The sequence below is a fragment of the Toxotes jaculatrix genome, chromosome 12, assembly GCF_017976425.1.
Source record: "Toxotes jaculatrix isolate fToxJac2 chromosome 12, fToxJac2.pri, whole genome shotgun sequence".
Taxonomy (NCBI): domain Eukaryota; kingdom Metazoa; phylum Chordata; class Actinopteri; family Toxotidae; genus Toxotes; species Toxotes jaculatrix.
Window position 1 is genome coordinate 12,093,655 of NC_054405.1, and position 21,336 is coordinate 12,114,990.

The following is a 21,336-nucleotide window of genomic DNA, read 5'->3' on the forward strand; positions in this document are numbered from 1 at the left end:
ATAACCCCACGTCGCTTGATACTGCAGTAAATCTTGTCCGCGATTGACCGTACATAGCTTTACAGGGGCAGGAAAAATTCCCCTGCCGGGAGGCCTCCCTTTGTGCCGACGCCAAAAAAACCTAACAATCGCAAAACTTTTCCTCACCGCACCTACTTAAACCCAGGAAGGTCCTACTCCAGTCTCCCCTTGGAATGAAACTTGGTAGAGCAAGACGAACCAGTGTTTGACCTCAAAGTCCAAATCACCGTCCCTGTACAATAAAGCTTCTATCAAAATTTGGGTGGTGATGATGGACAGCAGTGCAACTATGCTCAGGACACAGGCTGACCAATCGATCTACATCAGGCCTGCCAATGTAGCTCCACCATTTAATGATGGAAAACTTAACAACTTACCGATCTAACAATGATTTTACTCAATATCATAAACTGTAATCACAAATGTATCTCAGATGCCAATACAGATTTTAAATGCATTCATAAAACATCATCCAAGGGCTGAAAAACTGTTTGAGAAAGCCAACATCAGAAACACATTTACAACAAGATCAGAAAAGCAATGTTCTATCAATAATTCCATTTAGACCAGTCAAAATACAGGCAAGTCATTATCAAAGTCTTGGTCCTAATCAGTTATGATGATCTTACAGAAGTTATCACCAGGAAATAACAAGGCTAATCAGCAGATTAAAAGAATTTACAGGGAAGCATATATGGAGACAGTAAAAACAAATAAATAAATAAATTAATTAATTAATTGATTGATTAATTAAAAAATAAATAAATAAATAAAAATCAAAACACCTTAGCTCCTTACCCTGACACTAAACACCTGACTTATCAAAATGCCTGATTGTTGTTTTTGTTTTTAAAACAGCTACCTGTGTTAATTGTCCTTCCACACTTGTGACTATGGTCACAAGTTCAAGTTAATTTGTCTTATTTTAAGCATTTTGTCATGTGACATAACTGCTGATATATATCACTGTATATTCTGCCAATCATCTGTCTACTTTGGAAATTTGATGTTTAGGTTGATCTGATCTGCCAATAAAACTAATTTGGGAGGGGAGAGAGGCCAAAATCAACCATATTATACGGAGAGAGAGAGAGACAGGCCCGAAACAGGCCCGAAACAGGCCCGAAACAGGCCCAATGCTGGGCCCCCAGATCAACCCCTAGCAGGCTGATTAGAGGGAGGGAGAGAGAGAGAGACAAAGGTGTGAGTGTGAGTCTGTGTGTATGTGTGACAGAGAGAGAAAGAAGGACAGAGACTGGCACAGCAGCCAAGACAATGTAATGTGATGGCACGGTGGCTTAGCAAACATCAGATACCACATACCTCCTGAAGACTGGGAGAGCAGCCAGGCTGGAAGGATGGACAGGAACAAATTCTCTAGGAGGAAAAGTTATGGCACGGCGGCCAGACATCCCAGCATCAAAGAACTTAGAGTCGGATACCTTGTATGGCCTCTTGATCCCACGTGGTCAAAATCGACGAGCAAACAATAATCAAACAAACAATAATCAAACAAATAAACAACTGCCCGCCCGACCGATAGAGACAACTGATGGCAGCCACACTGGATGGACAGGAACAAATTCTCTAGAAGGAAAAGTTATGGCACGGCGGCCAGACATCCCAGCATCAAAGAAACGAAACTTATACCTCGTATAGCCTCTTCATCCAACGTAGTCAAAATCGACGCTAGAATGTTGAGAGAGGGTTAGAGTGCAAGAGAGTGCGTGAGGGAGAGAGAGTGACACACGGGCAAACGGTCGGGCGGACAAATAATTATGGCATGATGGCAGTGTGTGAGACAGAAAGAAAAACAGGGTGAGACAGATTGGCACAGTGGCCGTGTGTGTGGCCGTGTGTGTGGCCGTGTGTGTGGCTATGTGTGTGGGTGTGCGTGTGCGCGCATGTGCATGTGTGTGCGTGTGCAAGAGACACACACACACACAAACACCCCAGCAGCAGAATAAAAACTTCACTTACAATTAGTTGATTTATTCTCATGCTGATCTGTTTGGGGACCTGAAAGAAGAAGAAGAAGAACCAGCTCAGTCTGAGTCTGCAGGTCAGAGCCAGTTCACCTGTGAAGACACGTAGTGGACTCTAACACACACTCGGTGGACATCAGTTCACTGAATAAAAATCCATCTGTGTGAAGCTTTATACACACACACCTCACACTGATCAGGGAATAACAATTTCTCCTGCTGTGATTGAGCTTATGGAACATTCCTGTCATAGCTATTGATCATATTGGAGACTGTCATGTGTGAGTGAGGATGACTGTGGTGAAGCTGAAAGATGAAGATTTTCAGCCTGACTGCAGGTGGTGTAGAGATCAGCAGCATGTTCACTTCACTGAGCAGCGTTTCACAATCTTTAAATATTGTTTATTGATTAAATTCTGCTCAAGGAGTAAAAAGGAAAATCAACACTAATCAAACTGATGACGGTATTTTACCGTCCGAGATTCACTGAGAGCGAACCACGGCCCTCAGGTTCGTCTTCGCCCAGGCCGCTGCTGCACCTGCGAGTCAAAGCAGCAGGTGCGCTCCAGACGGCCACAGTCCGCGCGCACTGACCTGCAGTTCTGGACTCTAACTAATAAATGTTTATGTGGGTAATAACTCTGAGGACTTACAGGCCTGTCTCCACATACCCCTGATAACCTGAGCACGCGGGAAGTGAACTGAGGGTTTACTAACTTGAACTGAGGAGGCCGAGGAGGCCGCTGAGGCCTAATTATCTCTGTGCGGCTGCGCTGTCCCGCGTGTCATATTCAGCCTTTATCTTTACCACATGAACCACATCACGGTCCAGAATTTAAATATGTCAAACCACCAAAACTTAAAAAATATTTACTACAGAACCAATATTTACTACAGAGCTCCCCCTTAAAATATAAAGGTGGCCCCAGCGCCGTAAGCTGTGAACCATATCGTTGGCGCGATCGTTGGGGCTCGTCTGAGATCGTGGACTGAAATGTTGTGTACTCACTTTTCGTAAAAAGTCCAGAAAGCGGTTTCCAAACCGTCTGTCCAAGGTGTGCGGTGCGATGGGGACACGCGCACTGAAGGTGTGTGCGCGAGCGTGTGCGCGGGTATGAGCAGAAAGCGGCGTCTCTGGCTCACACGGTGGAAAGGCCTCTGTTGCAGCATCTGAAGAACAAAGATTCACAGGCTGATACACTTGGTCTGTTTCCCTCAGTGTCAGCTCGCACTGTCTCCATACTCACCCAGAAACTCGGTGGAAGTCTGCGTTCCGCGCACACGCGCGCTCCTCTTCTCCAAACCGGCGCGGTATTGGCGGACTCGGTGGCCGCGTGGTGGTCACAGTGGTACCGTGGTTTAGCTGAACTATGTCTGTGAATGTTCTCATTCATCCAGGTCATTGTTCTCTCTCTCAAACTGAATCGAAGGCAACTGGACTTGTATTTGTCTGGGAAGACGTTTCGCTTCTTATCCAAGGGGCTTCATCAGTTCGTATGCAATGGTCTTTCTAGTCCGCACTAGTCTTAACTACGAGCTAAAACCAGCTCCAACACACGGCTCAGCGTCCGGTTTTTATCAGGTTACACTTTAACGCAGAGTCCCGGGTCTTCACCTGATAAACAACAGTATTTCACAGATTTGAATGAACTCACAACCAGCGTCTCCATGTGTACACCTACTCCTAGCGTTTTCCCGGCCTGCACCTGTGCCTTTTAAGTCCCACCCCTCTAACAACCAGGTGGGGCGTCGTCTCTGATTGGCTAATGATTGGCCAATGATAATTGAGCCAGACCATAAAATCACAGGCCATGTATTACGAAACAAAACATAGAAACCAATAGGGATCCCATACCAAGTAAATACAGGGCCAGTACCGGTAATACCCATACCAATATCAATACTTTTTTACTCAGAAAGGCAGCTTATCTACTTTTGTGTAGGGCGGAGCAATGCGTCATAATGACGTGAATGCAATATGCAAACTTGCATGAAAATCGAAAATCTGAATTTTCATGATCATTGAATGATTTTGTGATTTTTCAGTTTTCAATTAGGTGATCATGATTATGATCATAATAAAACACAGGACAAAGAATTTAGGCAAATAAAAATACTTTTTAAGTCAAAATTTTACTTCTTCAGTTAAGTTTTTTGTTCAGAAACAATAACAATATATAAATACAACAATATAACAAAATAACAATATCAACACTATAAAAATATAACAAAAAAATTGCTTGCATTACACACAGTTGTTTGTGAAAAATAAAATCAATAGGGCAAATTTAAAAAGTGCAAATAGCTAAACAAAAGCAAAAACTACTGTTGGCTGTCATTCATGACCTTTGACTAAGGTCTCCTTTTGGGCCCTGTCCCCACGTTTAGAGCCACAGATTTATAGGTTTTTGTTCAGAAACAATAACATGTTTACATTTTTCCCTTTTGTTGCACTTGCTGCAATTGCTGACCACTAAATCTGCTACTGTTACTCTTTTTATCTATTTTATATTTGACTTCTACTGCAGTTAGTATGACTACTATTATCACTGCTAATCACAGTAATTATTTATCTGATCCTATGAATGGATTTAATGTGCCTGCACCATGTCAGGACACTGGAATCTTCACAGGACTTTGTTTTCTCTGGTTTTCTTGTATGCTGATGTTTTGTCTTTAAAAAAGAGTATTTTCTGCTTTTCTCCAAAAATCCTCTTCTCGATTTACATTGGAGTCAATGGAGCAGTTGAGAGCGACTCATGTCAGTAAAAGGTAGACTATTCAAAAACCGTAAATCCTACCAATAAACACAAACACATTGTGAGAAAGAAGACAAGCGTGACTAAAAAGTTGTAGAATATCACTGTTGTAGAGTAAAATTTGTGGCTGTATTCGTTGTGCGAAGAAAAAAATTCTGAGACTTTTTTAAAAGCCTCTACACTCCAAGTTCCCACTCTAGGCTGGAACACTCTGCAATACACAGCCATTGTAAACTCTGAATTTTTCCAAAATCACTCATGATCATTAAAGGGTCACCGTTCAAAAACTACACAACTTAGGAAAAAAGTTGCACCTCGAATACACAGGACTTGTGTCTACATTTTAAAGTCAGAATGGTGTTTCTAGGTGAAAGTATGTCAGAGCAGTTGATGTTTGAAAAACACTGAAAAATTGTGACTTTTTTTACCTCGTCCCATTCATTCTCTATGGGAAATTTTATTCACCAATTATGTTCGTGAAACCTGAATATTCTGGAGCAAAAAATACAAGCACACTGAGTCCGATCGAGCCGAACGTTTTGATGAATAATTTGTTGGTGTGCGCTCAACAGTGTGGGACGAGTTACAAACTGAAATTCTAGGTGTAAGAAAAACGAGAATAACAATAGTGTGCAGTGCTACACCCCGAACCACTAATAACCCTGATGATGTCACCAGGGTAAACAGAAAGTCTGTGAAACAACCTGTGGATGTGGGGTTTTAAAGAAGTGGCCAAAGGATCTAATGAAAGCTGCTTCTGAGTTGCATTATGAGAAACATGGGATCCAATAATTTTTGATCTGGACTCAAATTTGGTGTAATCCTTCAGCCACTCATAATTTTAGTGTGACATGCTTCCCCAAAGATTTACTGGTAACAATACATTTAACTGTAATATAAAATGTTTTTAACCATATATAATTGAGGTATATTTGAATATATTATTGAACAGAGTCATGGATGTTGACGCGTTTGTCAACTGGACAAGATTCAAACATCCAATTTTTTTGCTCTATCTCAAGCACATAATTGTGAAAAAAGTACCCCAATATCATCATGTTTTTGATTAAACCATGTTTTATTATTCCTAATATTAGATGTAGATACACAAGTCAACAAACATTGTTTTCGATTTGTAATGAAAATGCTCCACAGCACACTGACATCGTGTGGAAGGGTCTGGTATTACAGACACGTACCTGAAAATGGACAGCAGTTATAATTTTTGCAATAAGTTGCATTAGTAACAGTAGTAGTAATAGTAACAACAGTAGCAATAATGATAATAATAGCAATTAATAATAGTAGTGGTATTAACAACTCTGAATTACAGAGGAAGGAACAGACATTCGTCAAAAGTAATGAGAAATGAAGGTAGTCGGACAGGCTTATCAAATGCTGCAAGACAGACCACTGGATGAAAAAATACAAGCTCCCACTAGACAGCAAATATCCTGCCTTTTTCTAAAAAAGGAAGCTCAAATTGTCACCAGTCTGTTTTCACTCATATCTAATACTCAACAAGTAAAAGTTGTTTTTTTTTTTCTTCATTAAGCACTCCATTGTTACAAGTACTCTCATAACCAAAAACTCATCTCTTTGACATCAATAATACATACTTTCCAAGTTCTGGTCAAAGCTCACCAGTAGCACAATGTTATTTTAAAAGGATGCAACATCGAATCACAGCCAGCTGAGGACATTTCCACAAGACTGGATTGCCAGGGTCATTCTGCATTAAATATACAGTACAGTGTTAATGTGCGAGTGTGTGTATGTGAAAGAGAGAGAGCTCATGTACGTCAAGTATGAGAGATATTTTTGCTTCACATGACCAATTTGGCCAAACTAATTTGAATCATCACACATTCAAATGAGCTGATAAGAAAATACACTGTGACCTTTAAACTTGAACTCCCTAACATCAACTGGATGCTGTGCCTGATGTCCAGAGCAGAGAAAAGGTAGCGAGAGTCACTACGAGAGCTCATCATCCACTGGGGATTGTGCACAATGTATGCTAACTGCGTTGGCTCACTTATGTATGCAATGACCTTATTAACCTGGTTAGCCTTTATTTTAAGGCTACTTAAACTACACTGAAACTAGAAGCTCTGTCACACCTGGGATACAAAGTCCCACTGACAGAGCCAAGGCAAAAAGTTTGGACCGGGTGCCGTTAACTGAACCCAGTTCAATAGTCTCAAAGTGGATCCTCAGATACTTCTCTGATTTTGAGGGAGTCTGATTAGAGCCATTGTTCCACATTCATTTGGGACTGGAAAATAAGGCCAAGCTGTTTAAACTGCAAGCAAATGCAAGTTTACTTCCAGCTGTTTGTGTTATCACAACAGTTTAGTGTGACATTCCTGTGAACTAATCAGCCCTCCGAGGCATGGTACACACATCCAGCTTTAAAGAGTTACTTTCAAGATGTAATAAACTACAAATAAGTGATTACCTGCAACCTACTTGTAAGATAATCTTAAATTATGATATCTTGTCCAGTAACTTCCTGTTGCATTTTGGCAGTTACAAAGGGTAAATTAACACTTTGAAGTTACTCATTATAATAACAGTTACATACCAATCCAATGGTCTCACTATATTTATATAAAATTGCGCTACTGCATACAGCCTCATAATATACTGTACACACCCTTTGCCTTTCAATCATGTACAGTATTTGAAGAAACTAACAAACATTTTTTTAACTATAAGCATTATCTTGTTTTAGATAAGTGTAAATGCCAATTACATTTAATTAGTTGCTCTCATGTCTCAATGCAGTTGATCTCATGTTTTCAGAGTACATCAACACAGAAGAGAAAAGATGATGAGACACATACAAGTATAAATGTACATGAAGTCATGCCACATATGCAAGAGCACAAAGCTCGTCTAAGAGAGAATTTAGGGCTTTTCCCTCTCTGCCACCGCCAGTGAGCAGAGCTTTCCGTGGTTTCTGTTAATTTCTGTTGTACCTGTAAATGTAATCGACTGACATACATTAGATCATTGCCACAGGGCACATTTTTAACATTCTTCTTCTTGTACTAAGAAAGCTTCCGTTAGGACTGTCTGAATGGAAGGTGGGTCTGTAAAAAGGGTTCAGCGTATCTGTAGTGGGTTCAAGTAAGGCTCAGTACACCTCTCTCTGTCAGGCAGCACATAAAATGCATTCTTCACTGCCTCTCCAATCTCACTTCCACACCCCTCACTTCACCTGTAATGAGACCTGTCAGTTGTCCATCTGTCCTGCTCACATGTGCTTCAGCTTTATATCTACAAACTGCCCCACGCCTTCACACCATAAAATGGAGAGAGAACGCAAATCGGTATTAGAAGACTGAAACAGAAATAATGAAACCATCTTGAGGAACTTCATTGGTAATGTCATCTTACATATAATAAAAACCAAAAGCAAAGAAAAGCAAATTTTTTGAAATCATTCAGGTAATGCTAGTTTCAGTTTGTGTCTGGTTTTCGTCTGCATTTGCGTACCGAAAAGCAGCATCCATCTGGCCACGTTTGATTAGGAATAACATAAACGTGCAAAATCCACAGCACCACAACTCACACACACACACACACACAAACACACACACACGCACACACACACACACTAGAAAACTAATCTTCTCTGCTTTGTACAGAAAAAAAGAAAGTTGAAAATCAAGCAGAAAAGATCACTCAAAAGAAATAATCAAATACAGGCAAAATTAAAGATAAAATAAAAAATAAAACCACTTATTAAATATATATATATCATTTTCCCAATGAAACTTGTGATTACTTACTACACACTGCTAAAATTTAAAGAGCTTTATTTTTTCTCAAAACACCTCATTAACTGTCATTCCTAAAAAAAAGGAAAGAAACAAAATAATACATACAAGGGCAAGCCCAACATTCTCCACTAGTAACCAAATTTATTTCTCTCCACAACATGAATCAAGATTATCTACTGTCAAATGAATTAGTTTGTTTTCTCAAACCAGCAATAACAAAAGATAAATAATAATAATAATAATGATAGTGATAACAGCAATAATATTTGGTAAGGTTAATAAAATCAATACCAAGAACAGAAAAAGAGACCGATGTGATCTTTCCCAAAGTGAGAGCGCTTGAAAGTAGGGGGAATAAAACCAGAATGCACCACAGTAGAAAGCCACCATCCAGTGTTTTATTAGTGACACGGCATCAAATGGCTCTGCTAGTTAAGACTCACTGAAGAGAAAATATTCATGCTGAGGAAGGGCCGATTTGGTGGAATGGAACTGAACTGGGCCTGGATCCCTGCTAATGACAACCACACCACTCACTGACTCAGACTAATAAGCTCTGCTGGTTGGCTGAAATCACCTTTGGATGAGGGCTTTCATCGTTGGGTGCAGCTAAATGTGAAATATGGATTGGGTGAACGGAAAAGTAAATGACAGATAAAACCCAGCGAGGGAGAGAATCCAAGAGAAAGAAAAGAAACAGAAAAAGTTCTCTGTATGCCACATACAGTAGCTGTGGACAAATTCCTTGGGGCCTGCACTGAGAGCAGTGTGTTTGTGTGACCGGTTTGTACTTTCCTTTCTGCTTCACTTCTTTGAAATTTGACAAATGTTGTTTCCATGATTTTACAAGTGTTCTATTTCTTCTTGCCAAAGAAGCTGAACCTCTTCTCACGATCCTTCTCTTTCCCCTCTTTGTTGCGCATTGTAACACCCCCAGCATCACCTGAGCTGGGGGAGATGGGAGGCATCGTCATGGCACGGCTGAGGGCGCGTGGACCTCCGGGCGAGTCTCCTGGCCCTGTTGGAATGGAGCCGAGGATGGACCGGATCCAGGAGCTCATTTCCGCCTTTAATTTCACAAAAAAAGTATTATACTTCAGTGTCACAGCACACAAACAAGGTTTTTTTTACAAAAATTAATTTGTATTTAATTATTTATTTTAGTAGAGTAATTCCTTTCTAAACATCTCACCTCATCCTTTGCTTGGAACAGATACTCTTTTCCATCCCCTAGCCTGCAGAGTACAGGAGGTAAACCATTAGTCAGAAATAAGCTACAAAATCAAACACATCTCATCTATTTCGCCATTATCTTGCTATTTTATCATGGCCTCTCGTTTTATTTATTAAATGTGACAACCGTACTGTATCAGAAATCTTTGTTCTGAGGTTTTTAGTTGCCATCCATCCACTCACCTGAGCTTGAATACATGTTTCCTCTTCTTATAGTCATGGGCTACCTCACACACAGCCTCTCCGAGGCTGATGGGTACCTCTCCATGGTATGGAATGCCATTGCTAGCGCTCTTGCCGTCTTTATAGAAACCGAGACTTCCTTTTCTTAGGACACAGTACACGTTCTGCCAGGACCTACGGGAGGAAAGAAATGGCTTTAGGAAGAGCATGTGTTGCTCATAAAAACAGAAAGTACATATATTTTCTAAATCTATAACACCTTTCTTTTTTCTTTTTTTTTTTTTACCTCTTACATTGCGAGTAACTCCCCAGACATTACACAAATCTCTCTTCAGTCCTCAGTGTCTGGCCTCTTCAAGGTCTATTATGTTGCACTTGACTGACTGCCCTCATGACAACACTCACCTGCTAGCTGCCTTTTTGCTGTGGGACTCCATCTCCTGTTTTCGACAGAGCATCCCCTCCATGGTTTCTGGCTCAGACTCTGCTCCACCCCTGCTTGGTAACGTGGCAGAAGGCTCAAGGCGAGAAGAGGCCAGCCCACTGTCCCTACCTGGTCCGTTCACCGACTCAGACTCCGAGCCCTGTGGTTCAAACCAGACATGAATGGTGGTGAGGAGGAAGAAAAACATACTGCATGGAGGCACTGAGCAGCAAAGCAGCCATTCACAGCCATACATGAAGAGCCATGATGACGTTTGCTTTGACGACACTGTATGATTACCTGAGGTAACAGCACAGCATGAGTTCAGAAGGTCCACATAATCACCATCGCAGTACACTGATATTTAAAAGGACAATTACAGTTCCTTATATGCGTAAGACATACAGCTAAAGTAACCATACATCTGGGAAACATACACGCTACACTGAACACAAGTTAAAATGTCTGCATGTTCAAAAATAATCAAATTATACTAAAGGAACCAGATACTGGACTAATTTGGGACAGAGGAACATACAAATCTGAAATGTAAACATTATTAATCCAAAGATAATATCTACTTTTTCAAAAAGTAATACAAGAACGTATACTCAGTTAAACTCTCTAAAGCCATAAATTCTCCAAAGCTCTTGCATGAAGAGTTCTGACTTTTGTTTACCAAATGAATGTTAAATACAAAATCCACAGACAGTAGGATGCCTTTTAAGGTACTTAATTGTGACAGTAGCAGAAAGCATTAATACCTAAGGACTCAGAGGTGTTTTTCTTTTTTTCCTCAATAACTCTTTCTATAAAGAGCTGCTTATCGACTCCATCAAATGACTTTGACACTCATCACAGAAAATGTACACATACAGGGAAAGACTCAAACAAGCTACATATAAATTGGCTCCGAACAGCTACAAATACCACCACATTTACAACTCTGGGCTTCACATTTACAATCACTCCTGTCCTGGTCAATATGAGCACATGTACAACTGCAGACCGATCCATGAAAACAATCTCGTTCATGAATCTGCATCATGCCTTTAAACAGCAATGGGGCTCATTAATGAAACTGTGTATTGCATGAATAAATAAAGCAATGGATTGCATCTGTGACAGAGAGCAATGGCTTCCTGACAGAAGAAAAGAGGCACTGCAGTTGACCAGGAGCTGAGCGGAGGCTGTGGAGGGGGCGAGGGGAAGCTACAAAGCTGACCATGGCTTGGTACTCACACGCTCCAGCTGCTTTGGCTTACACACACGTTTAGGGTCTGATTTCTTTCCCACTGACAACGATAGCGATAACGACTGCTGGTAAAAACGCAATAAGAAATTGTTAAGATGTTCTTGTCTGCGACAGAAACTTCAAAGTTAGTATACGGTTTGCACCTCTGGAACTTTTATTCAGTTCATACATGGTTCCCTTTCACTGTCTGATTCTTCTCTGTAATATCAACTGCAGACCTAAACATAGGTTTACTACAGCACTTTCCACAAGCAGCAAGTGTAGGCTGCCATTACTTCCTCTGTAACACAGGTAGTCACCGGGTGATACATATTGTTGCTTAGACAAGTTACATTTCAGAGAAAAATTAGAATATTTCTTTCAAATGGATAATAGCAATTCATTTCATTTCATTATATGACATTACATGCACTGAAACAGCGCTGTAGAACAGACAGACACAGGGACACACACATACAGTTACACTATGTTTTATATGAATGACATACTTACAGGTTTGGACTTTTAAAACCCAAAGTAAACTTGTGGTATATTTTCATTAAATTCATGTTTTGCTGCAAACTGTTGCCATGTTTTGATAGTTTGTCAGGAATATAACACTAAATATGTTAATACTGAGTGAATGTCTCACTGCAACAATGATGCCAATTATCAATATTTCTTCTATTCTGACTGTTAAACGTTCACACACATTGAGCGAAAGAGTGAAAATAATTCCTACAAATCCATGTCACAATATAGGAGATGAGGCAAGGCAACATGGAGAAGACATTACGGGACATTACATGCTCGATTCCATTGCAAAGCATTTGGATTTATAGATATGTCTCACCTGAGATGTGTCATTGTCACTGTGTACTCCATTCACTGACACCGACTGATTGAGTGTGGTCTGGTCCAGACTGGTTCTGTGTTTAAGAGGAAGGGAAAGCATGTTAAAAAAAATAATTAAATACATAAATAAAAATACAATGGCTGTTATACACCAACCCCATTTGGCTCTACCATTACTGCTCTTTGGTTTACCTGGCTGCAGAATCATGCACTTGACTTTCCGTCTCAGATTGTGCCACTTCTTCAGCTGGAGGTGGTGTAGGGGGTCGCCGCGCCCTCTCCTCTTCCTCTCGCCTCCTCTGGTTCTCCTGCTCCTCGAGCTGAAAAACGGGAACTCAGTAGTGCTATCTTAAAGGAAACGCCCTACCTACATCACAGATAAGTGTATCTACCAAGCCACGCAGAACAAACCAAACCATTCTCAAACAGAGGTGAAATTCTGTTGTGATTTAAGATATCTCTATACTTACTGTAGTGAGTTTTTCCAGCAGGACAAAGCGCTCTTCCCAGGCTGCAGCAAGTTTCTCAAAGGCCTCATGGCGCTTAATTAGGCTCTCTACTTCATCCACATTTGAGCCCAGCTCTGCTGCTCGCACCAGAGGTTCTTGCCCTGCCAACCAAGACTCTGCCACGTAGGCATCACGTCCGAACTGCAACACCTCCAGCACTGAGATGCAGAAAGAATGAGAGCAGAAGACAGAGAGGAAAACAGAAAGCGACAGAGACATTAGGAAATACAATATAAACAACCAGTAACTCTTACATTTTGGGCCATTTCAGACCAACAATAGGAAAACACTACTAATAAATGTAGGGCATTCCTTATAGCATTGTACTGTTTACCTCCGCTGTTTACTGCAAGTGCTGACAGAGGACAAAATTATGCCATGATAATGTAGAGATGTACTGTACAATCCTGTTCCCGTAGACTATAAACTACTGTGTGCTATCTTTGCATCTAGCAGGCTTTCAAACTGGACATACCTGTTTGTATTTTATCTAGTATCTCTATCCCGCAGCAACATGCCCCTGCCCTTGCACTTTTTCGTCATGGCACTATTAAATTGAATGCACCCTTATGCACGTCGAACATGTTAAGCACTCATACCAATTTGTAAATGGTCCATCTTGTCTTGCCACTTTTTGTTGATCTTGTCTCTCTTTTCCTGGAGTTGAATCAGTTTCTCCCGAATCTGTAAATAAAAGAACAAGAAGACACGTGAAAGGAGCAACATTAAGTAATAACCCATAATCGTAATGTTCCTTTTTTACTCAAAACCATGCCTTGTACATGTGCAATAATATGACTGCAGATACCAGTTAAATGACCCACTGCATAATACCTCATCAGCTGCATAGTGATTATTGTTGATGAGAGTATTTCCCATCTCAATACAGGCAGTAAAGCTGTCTGCCCTGGTCTCAATCTCTGACTTGATGTCCTGATGATTGGCAATTACCAGCCCTGCAGACGATACATCCCTGGGACAACAGAAAGGTGAGAGAGAGGGGAAACTTAAATACACACGTAATACTGATTATAACAGCATTCATAGGCATAAAATGACATTCACCTGGGGCTGTCATGTGCGTCAATCTGAAGGTTGACACCGTCCATCCAGAGCATGAGGTCTCGCACCATGTTGAAAAAGCGGAACTTCTCCACAGTGTCCAGCAGGAGGAGCCTGCGGGCCTGACCAGCCTCAAGCAGGCCCTCCCATGCAGAAGTCACGGCATGTTCACTCCTGTGAATGTCATCGGCTTTCTCTCCAGCGTAAGCCTTCTGCAGCCGTGCTGCATCATCTTGCACCTGGTTCACCTAGGAGGTTAAAGAGGAAGAGGGGACATTCAGGACTCTATTCACATGACTCTTGAAATCTCATCTCTTTAACAACAGATAGCTGACCTGTCCACTGAGGGCCTGGATGTCATGTTCAAAAGTGTTGTGCTGTCTGTGTAGATGTTGAACAGTGTTCAGATCACGGCCCAGGTCAGAAGGAAGCGCCTCCCTCTTCTCCTTAACACGGCCAAGCACCTCCATGGCATCCTGGTGGAAGCGGTGCAACTCATAGGAGGCTGCCAACATTTGTGTGCGTGTGTCAATCAGCTCCAGCAGGTCTGCCCAGGCCTCGTTTAACCCGTCCTTCCACTCAGCCACACTGGCGTTCTCAGGATGACCCGACTCAATCAGATCATCTGCCAGTCCATTTACACCATCTACACGCTCCTGGCCGATGGTGCTGGTGTCACGAGCAAACTCCCGGAACTTGTCCCTCAGCATCTGTGGAGAGGAAAATCGGGGCATACGTGAGCAACATAATTAATTCACCTAAATTTCTCTGAGATTCAGTGTCTCCAAAGCATGTGACAGAGGAAAAAAAAAACACTCACTGTGACATGTTCATAGTCCTGTCCTAGTTCATGGGAGCCAGCAACCACCTCCCTCTCAGCAATCCACTGTTCCAGGTCATCCACCTCCCGCTTCAGCTGGGTCAGCCGCAGTCTCTCCTGAAGCCGCCCACGACGCTCCTCAGCGAGGTCTTTCAACCCTGCATACAGCTTGTCCACTTGGGCTTGCCGTAAGGTGATTCTCTCGCTGTTAAATGGAAAACCATAGAAAATTAGTGGTTGTGGGTGTACAGCTTTTTCCACAGGATGGTATGTGTCACAGCTGACACTTATATATTCAGATCTACTTCACCTCTCTGGGTGTTCACTCGTGACCATGAGGCGGCTGCTGTTGGCTAGCTGGTGAATGGTTTGAGCGTAGTCTTCAAGTGCCTGTTCAAGGGTCTGGTGCTTCTTGACCATCACCAGTGCGCTTTGCTCATCCTGGAAGACAAACAGACAAATTATCAAGTTTTCTCAAGACACACGATTGTGAATCAGTGGCAATTATGTGTTTTATTTTGTCTGGATTTACCTTAGCTTTTTCCTCTGACATCATGTGCAGCTCCTGCTCGCCCATCCAGGCCTCTGCCTCTGCTGCATCAGCATAGAACTGCTGGGCGCGATTGGCCTCTATTAGACGGGCATGACGCTTGTCTGTCTCAGCAATCAGCTGGTCCCAAAGGTCCCTCAGTTCAACAAGACGCTCCTCTAGGACAGACTGTCTCTCACCATCTACCTGGCTCTGAGTCTTTCCTCGTCTGTGGATGTCATCGATGCGGGGCTGGTGGCCCTGGATCTCTTTCTGCAATGTCTGATTCAGAAACAGAGGTTGTTCACTTTGACTGGTGGGCTGGCAATGGCTACCCCTCTCATTTGCCAGTTTTAATAATGAGATGACAATTACTGTAAGTAGCTTTTATCTTCATTTACATTACCAGACATTTACACCATTTTAAAGAAATCATTAGTGTTAATCATTTTGCCATTGCCTTTAGAAAAACATTTTTTTGTCATCACTATACCTGGTTTTTCTTGATTAGCAGCTGAACAGTTGGCAGGTCTTTTCCATGGTCTGTGGAGGTCGCCAGGGGCATCCTCTCTTTCACCCATAGCTGAGAGAAAACCAGAAAGAATAAAACATAAGCATCAGGCAAAACAGGATACAATAGAAAGACTATATGCTATATCTAATTAAATCAGTCAAAGAGGTAATCTGACTCACAATTTCATCCTCCAGATCTCTGTTGAACTGATGTGCTTCTTTGGAGGCGAGCAGTTGCTGTCTCCTGAGTCTGAGGGGCTCCTGAAGGTTTGAGAAGTTGTCAGTGACGCGCCTTTGCTGACCATCTACCTCAGCCAGTCCGGCATCCTCTTGGGACAGGGCCAGAGCCTGAGACTGCAGGGACTGCACCTCCTTCTCTCGGACCTCCATCTGGTGCTCGAGCATCTATACAGGGAAAGTAAGATGTAAGACAAGAAGATAATACATTTGGCAGTCTTCACTAAACATATTTGGTCAATTCCACCACATGCACTTAACTTTCTATGATACAACAATGTTTCTAAACAGCAAAGACGACAGAGATATGCTCTGCTTGCACAGCGTGGTCTACCTGGTGCTTCTTGAGCAGGATGTTGACACTGGTCAAATCTTTGCCATAATCGTCACTCTGCAGCTGACCCTCAAGGTTTTTCAGCCAGACATCTAGAGCGGAGCAGCTCTGTGTAAAGAGCTCTGCCCTGTTAGCATCGAACAAACACTGGGCCTTGGTGCGGGTGGTGCTCTCCAGCTCCTCCCACTGACGCTGTAGGTCCTCCAGGGTCTGCTGGACAACGGGTTTTAGCTCAGGCTTCTCTGCCACAAGCGCCTGACCCTCCTGATAGAGACAGGAAACAAGTTTTCATTTGCATTAATTTAAGTCATTGAGGCATGCAGAGGCAAAGTTCCTCTTTTTCCTTTTTTATATCAATATAAATAGAGTCTCACCTTGTCAATTTTGTCTAGCCAGTCTTTGTTAGAGGCCAGCTCTGCCATGAAGGCCTGGTGCTTCTGCCACTTGCTGTGAAGATTTCTGGCCTCATCATAAGACATGTCCTGTGCTGTCAGCATCTTCTCATTGATCCACAATGTGAGCTATGGAAAAGAGGATAGCATTACAGAATAAGCATTATTATTAATTATCAATATTATTATACACTACCTATAAACCTTAAGCATCTTTATTCATGTATTCATTATGCTATTATTTAATTTTTAAGGATTGTTTTTACCTCCTGCCCATCTTGGAGGAAGTGCTGAAGTTCACGGTTGTCCTTAAGCTTCGTCAGCAATTCATTTGCAGCCTCTTTATTCTTAAGATGCCTGAAAAAAAATGGAGAAAGCTAAATGAGCCACTCTTCAAATATCTAATCAAAAAGGAAAACTTACAGTATTGGAATTTTTCCTCTAACCTTTCCTGGATGGAATCAACTTTTTCTTGGATCTTATCAGAGTTTGCATTAGAGTCATTAATGAGGCGCCGTCCAGTCTCCACCACACCAGTTATCTTCTCCTCACTGGCCTCTGTGGTAGTGAGGAAATCCTCATGCTTCTTAATGGCCTCCTCTGCTCCCTGAAGACTGGTGGGCATTTCTGTGTGGGACAGCACATACTCCTACGCAAAGAGGAAAGGAATGTTAAAATTGTTTTTATCATTTCTCACATGCAATTATCTAATTCCATTTATTTTTCTTGATTTTATTGCAGCCTTGTGTGTTACTTTAAGTGATGTACTGAAATTAAAACATTTAAAGAAACACAAGCTGGGGACTTACTGAAGAATACACTGAACAAACTATAAATATAATTTCAGATTTTATCCAAAAATTCATAATTTGCTGCAGCTGTCTTTGAATCCCTACTCTTTGGTTAATTTCCTCTTACTTTGATTTTCGTGTTACTTGGAACTGTAACAGTAGTCATGTGGGTTTTTTTTTTTTTAATGAAAATAAACCTAGTATAGTGGCCTACACCATACAGATCTAGGCCTATGGCCCACTTACAGTGAGATTTGAGATCTGGGTGTGTGAAAACACATAACTACACACCAATGTAAGCAAGCCGCAAAACCACACACCACGATAATAAAAACTAAAATTTAAAAGGGTATAGGACAAACACTAAGATTAAACATTAGGGTAAGCATATTTCCGATTATTAGAACAACACACTTGTGGTGCATTTAAAGTAAAGACAAATTTAAGCTTTAAAATTTTACTAATTACTAAGTACTAATAATTACTAATGCAATTGAGATTATAAATTTGTGATGATTTTGCAATGTGTTCAAGAACATTTTAGTCATGTAGAGATTAATGTGAGGGGCAAGAGGGCAGACGGTCTGGTGAGAAACTGAGATTAGATTTACATTTCAATCCAGCACTTAGTTACTTTAACCTATGGAGTTATCATCCACTTAAAATATACAATAGAGTACTTTATATATTTCAGGTTCGGCACTGGCTGCTGGACTATAGACTAAGCCAATAAGGTTGTATGTTGATGTATGCTTTCTGTTTCACTGAGGCCACAGCTTCAGTAGCACAGGCTTCAATTCACTAGTGCTTTTTCTAACCTGGCTGTTCAGGAAGGCTTCTGCCTGCTTTGCATCTCTCAAGAAAGTCTGGAAGTCAAAAGCTTGGGCCAAAAGACTGTGGCGATTCTCCCACATGCGACGCAACTCATGCCAGCCAGTATCCAGTGCCTGGAGCCTCTGGGCCAAGAACATGTGCTGGGCATCTGTCTGGCCTTGGGTCACCTCCTCGCCGACTGCACGCATCTTCTCATAGTCCTCCTTATAGTTATCCACCTCATTCTTGATACTCTCATGCTGGGCTAGCAAACTCTCAGCCTCAGGCAGAGAAGTGGGAATGTCCTCTGAGGCCACGGCTGTCTGGGTGCGGGACAACCAGGACTGGAAGTCATCCAGATCCCTAAGGAAGCCTTGCAGCTTGCTGGCTTCACCCAGTGACTCCTCACGTCGCTTCATGGTAGAGTTCAACTCTTCCCACACTTCCTGAATCTCTGCCAGGCGTCCTTGGATCTCTCCTGCCTGATCTGGATGTTCCTTGGCTAGCTTTTCTGCTTCCTTTGTCAGGTCATCCAATTTGCCCTGAAAAGACATCAAATAGGGTTTCAATGCAGAAATGATGAAAAGACTCTTGAGCGGGAAACCCAAAATGATTCTACAATTAATTTGCCTTACTTTTAGATTATTTCATTATTGACTTTTCTCACCGAAAAGCCACTACATGTGACCTCTCCATACCTGAATGGCCTCCAGGTCTCTCTCCATGCCAGTGAGTTTGCGTTGCAGTGCCATCACCCCAGCCAGGTCGTTGCCCAGGCTCTGAGTAGATTCAATCACCTTGGTCTTTTCCTTCATCCAAGTTTGGATCTCATTACACTCCAGGTGGTAGTTTTGGATGTTAAGGGCAGACTCTAGGGCTTGTTTCTTTTGACCAACCAGTTGTTCAAACTCTGCCCATCTAGGGACAATTCAAAATGCAGTATTTAGGTTAAAAACATTAACCATAATTGCTCACAGAGTACAAATATATTTTCTTTACAAAATAGTGGGTTTTACTTTGTCTTATATCTTAACTCTGACCTGTTGTTCAGTTGGTCTCTTGTCTGGTGGATCTGGTCTTTGCTACAGTTGTCGGAGCTCAGGAGCTGCTCTGCCACCTGGTTCACATCAGTGACACGAGTGCCGAGGTTGTTCATCTCAGGTTCAAGAGTATCAAATCTGAAGTAACAAAGTAAAAAACGATATCACTTCATTAATTAAAAAAAAAGAATATGGTAATTTAGACCTTTGTTGGGTTTTAAATATTATTTCACATCTGTAAACCTCAGCTTCAATGTCTCCAACCAAGCCATAACCATGTTTCTTCCAAATGAAATACTACTAACGTTCTGTACTAACGTTCTTCCCTTCCTTTCCTCCCAGACTGACCTCTGCTGCACCACCTCTAAGTCCTCCAGTTTGGTAGGGATCTCCATGCCATGTAACCACTGCTCCTTTTCTTCCACCCAGAGCTGGCAGGCGTCAGCTTCACTGAACATGCGGTAGAGAGCCAGTGCACCTTCAAGTGCCTGCCGGCGAGCGGCTGACAGAGACTCCAGTTCTTCATAGCGCTGCTCAATAGCAGGTAGGCGGCCATCCACCTACAGTCAGCAGTAAACAGTGATTTAGTATAAGTGGCATGTCATCACTGAAGAAATAAGTATGAAAACAAAGCACACATACCTGAGGGAATTCTATATAGGCCTGTGGTAGTGCTTGGACCTGCTCATGCAAGGAGTCGATGAGGGGGCGGTGACTCTGGATCTCCTCCTCTATCTCCCTCTGCTTACGAGCTAGAGTCTGGGTGGAGAACTCATCGTGGCCCACTTCCTGACTTGACACCTGTCTAAATGTCTCCATGATCCAGGCCTCCATGTCATTGGCATCTGTTTGGAACTGATGCAGAGCCACAGCTTCCTTAAGATTCTGCTCTCTGAGTTTAGTTGTCTGGGGAGAAGGAAGAAGAAAATTACAGAAACAGAAATATATAGCAGAAAAAAATAGCTTCATACTGTGAGTAACAGTCTAACAAATACAAAGAGTCATGTCACCTCTTCCAGATGTGCCCACTGTGCACGGATGTCTTGAATCCTCTCTGTGACCTCTGGGGCTCCAAAGTGTCCCTCCTTAACCAAAGCTTCCCCGGCAGCAATGCTGTTACTCAGGGGGCCATAGCGGGCTGCCATCTCATCCCTGAAAGCCTCATGTTTACTAAGCAGGTGAAGAGCAGACGTGAGGTCACGCCCACAGTCTCCACTAGCCAGGATCTGCTCCTGCTCTCTGATCCAGGCTGCCTCCTCTCCGAGATCCCACAGGAACTGCCACAGGCGGCGAGAGTCCTCTAGGCGCTCTCTGCGTTTCCCAGAAAGCTGACCAAGCTCCTCATAGGCTTGACCCAGCAGGTCAACCTTTTCACTAACTAGTCCTGGCTCACATGGTTTGTAGGCTGACAATTTGAAAAGGCAGGAATACATGATGCTTAGATGTTGTGCACAAATAAGGTCAGACAACAGCAGCACGGTCTGTAGAAAGAATGAGTGAAAGCATCTCGGAAGACTCACCCTGTTCATAGGAAGTGAAGCGCTTTGCAGCTCCCTGCACTGCCTTGATTCTCTCTGCCCGAGCTGAAATGTCAGCCTCTACCAGAGTGTGCTTCTGAAGTAGGTCTAACACATCATGCAAATGTTTGCCACTGTCCTGAGACTGCAGACGACCCTGAAACAGAGAGAGGACACAGTACAGTAGAATATTTGGTTATTTCGTAAAAAAAAAAAGCTCCAAACTCTGCTTGCAACAGCACCCATAAGGTAGGAAACTAGGTTGGACACTAAGTCCACCAACATACTGGGTCA

General features: G+C 42.3%; 1 protein-coding gene across 4 annotated transcripts in view; it reads right to left on the minus strand.

Moving 5' to 3' along the window:
• Positions 1 to 6,279: 6,279 nt before the first annotated feature.
• Positions 6,280 to 21,336, minus strand: part of LOC121191246 (spectrin beta chain, non-erythrocytic 1) — a 38,548-nt gene continuing 23,491 nt past the window's right edge. For 3 of the 4 annotated variants that reach the window (XM_041052407.1, XM_041052409.1, XM_041052408.1), the window contains 27 exons: positions 21,046 to 21,199; positions 20,536 to 20,930; positions 20,168 to 20,431; positions 19,874 to 20,085; positions 19,526 to 19,663; positions 19,184 to 19,403; positions 18,491 to 19,027; positions 17,328 to 17,530; positions 17,148 to 17,238; positions 16,864 to 17,010; positions 16,490 to 16,753; positions 16,099 to 16,323; positions 15,899 to 15,988; positions 15,409 to 15,687; positions 15,187 to 15,317; positions 14,877 to 15,081; positions 14,392 to 14,766; positions 14,060 to 14,304; positions 13,829 to 13,967; positions 13,594 to 13,678; positions 12,956 to 13,152; positions 12,678 to 12,805; positions 12,484 to 12,559; positions 10,378 to 10,556; positions 9,973 to 10,146; positions 9,749 to 9,791; positions 6,280 to 9,623 (listed from right to left, as the gene is read on the minus strand). In XM_041052407.1, coding sequence (XP_040908341.1) covers positions 9,411 to 9,623; positions 9,749 to 9,791; positions 9,973 to 10,146; positions 10,378 to 10,556; positions 12,484 to 12,559; positions 12,678 to 12,805; positions 12,956 to 13,152; positions 13,594 to 13,678; positions 13,829 to 13,967; positions 14,060 to 14,304; positions 14,392 to 14,766; positions 14,877 to 15,081; positions 15,187 to 15,317; positions 15,409 to 15,687; positions 15,899 to 15,988; positions 16,099 to 16,323; positions 16,490 to 16,753; positions 16,864 to 17,010; positions 17,148 to 17,238; positions 17,328 to 17,530; positions 18,491 to 19,027; positions 19,184 to 19,403; positions 19,526 to 19,663; positions 19,874 to 20,085; positions 20,168 to 20,431; positions 20,536 to 20,930; positions 21,046 to 21,199 — 5,409 coding nt within the window. In that variant the 3' untranslated portion in view covers positions 6,280 to 9,410. Of the gene's footprint in view, positions 9,624 to 9,748; positions 9,792 to 9,972; positions 10,147 to 10,377; positions 10,557 to 11,638; positions 11,717 to 12,483; positions 12,560 to 12,677; positions 12,806 to 12,955; positions 13,153 to 13,593; positions 13,679 to 13,828; positions 13,968 to 14,059; positions 14,305 to 14,391; positions 14,767 to 14,876; positions 15,082 to 15,186; positions 15,318 to 15,408; positions 15,688 to 15,898; positions 15,989 to 16,098; positions 16,324 to 16,489; positions 16,754 to 16,863; positions 17,011 to 17,147; positions 17,239 to 17,327; positions 17,531 to 18,490; positions 19,028 to 19,183; positions 19,404 to 19,525; positions 19,664 to 19,873; positions 20,086 to 20,167; positions 20,432 to 20,535; positions 20,931 to 21,045; positions 21,200 to 21,336 lie in introns of all 4 variants that reach the window. The other variant, XM_041052410.1, reaches the window with a different exon arrangement.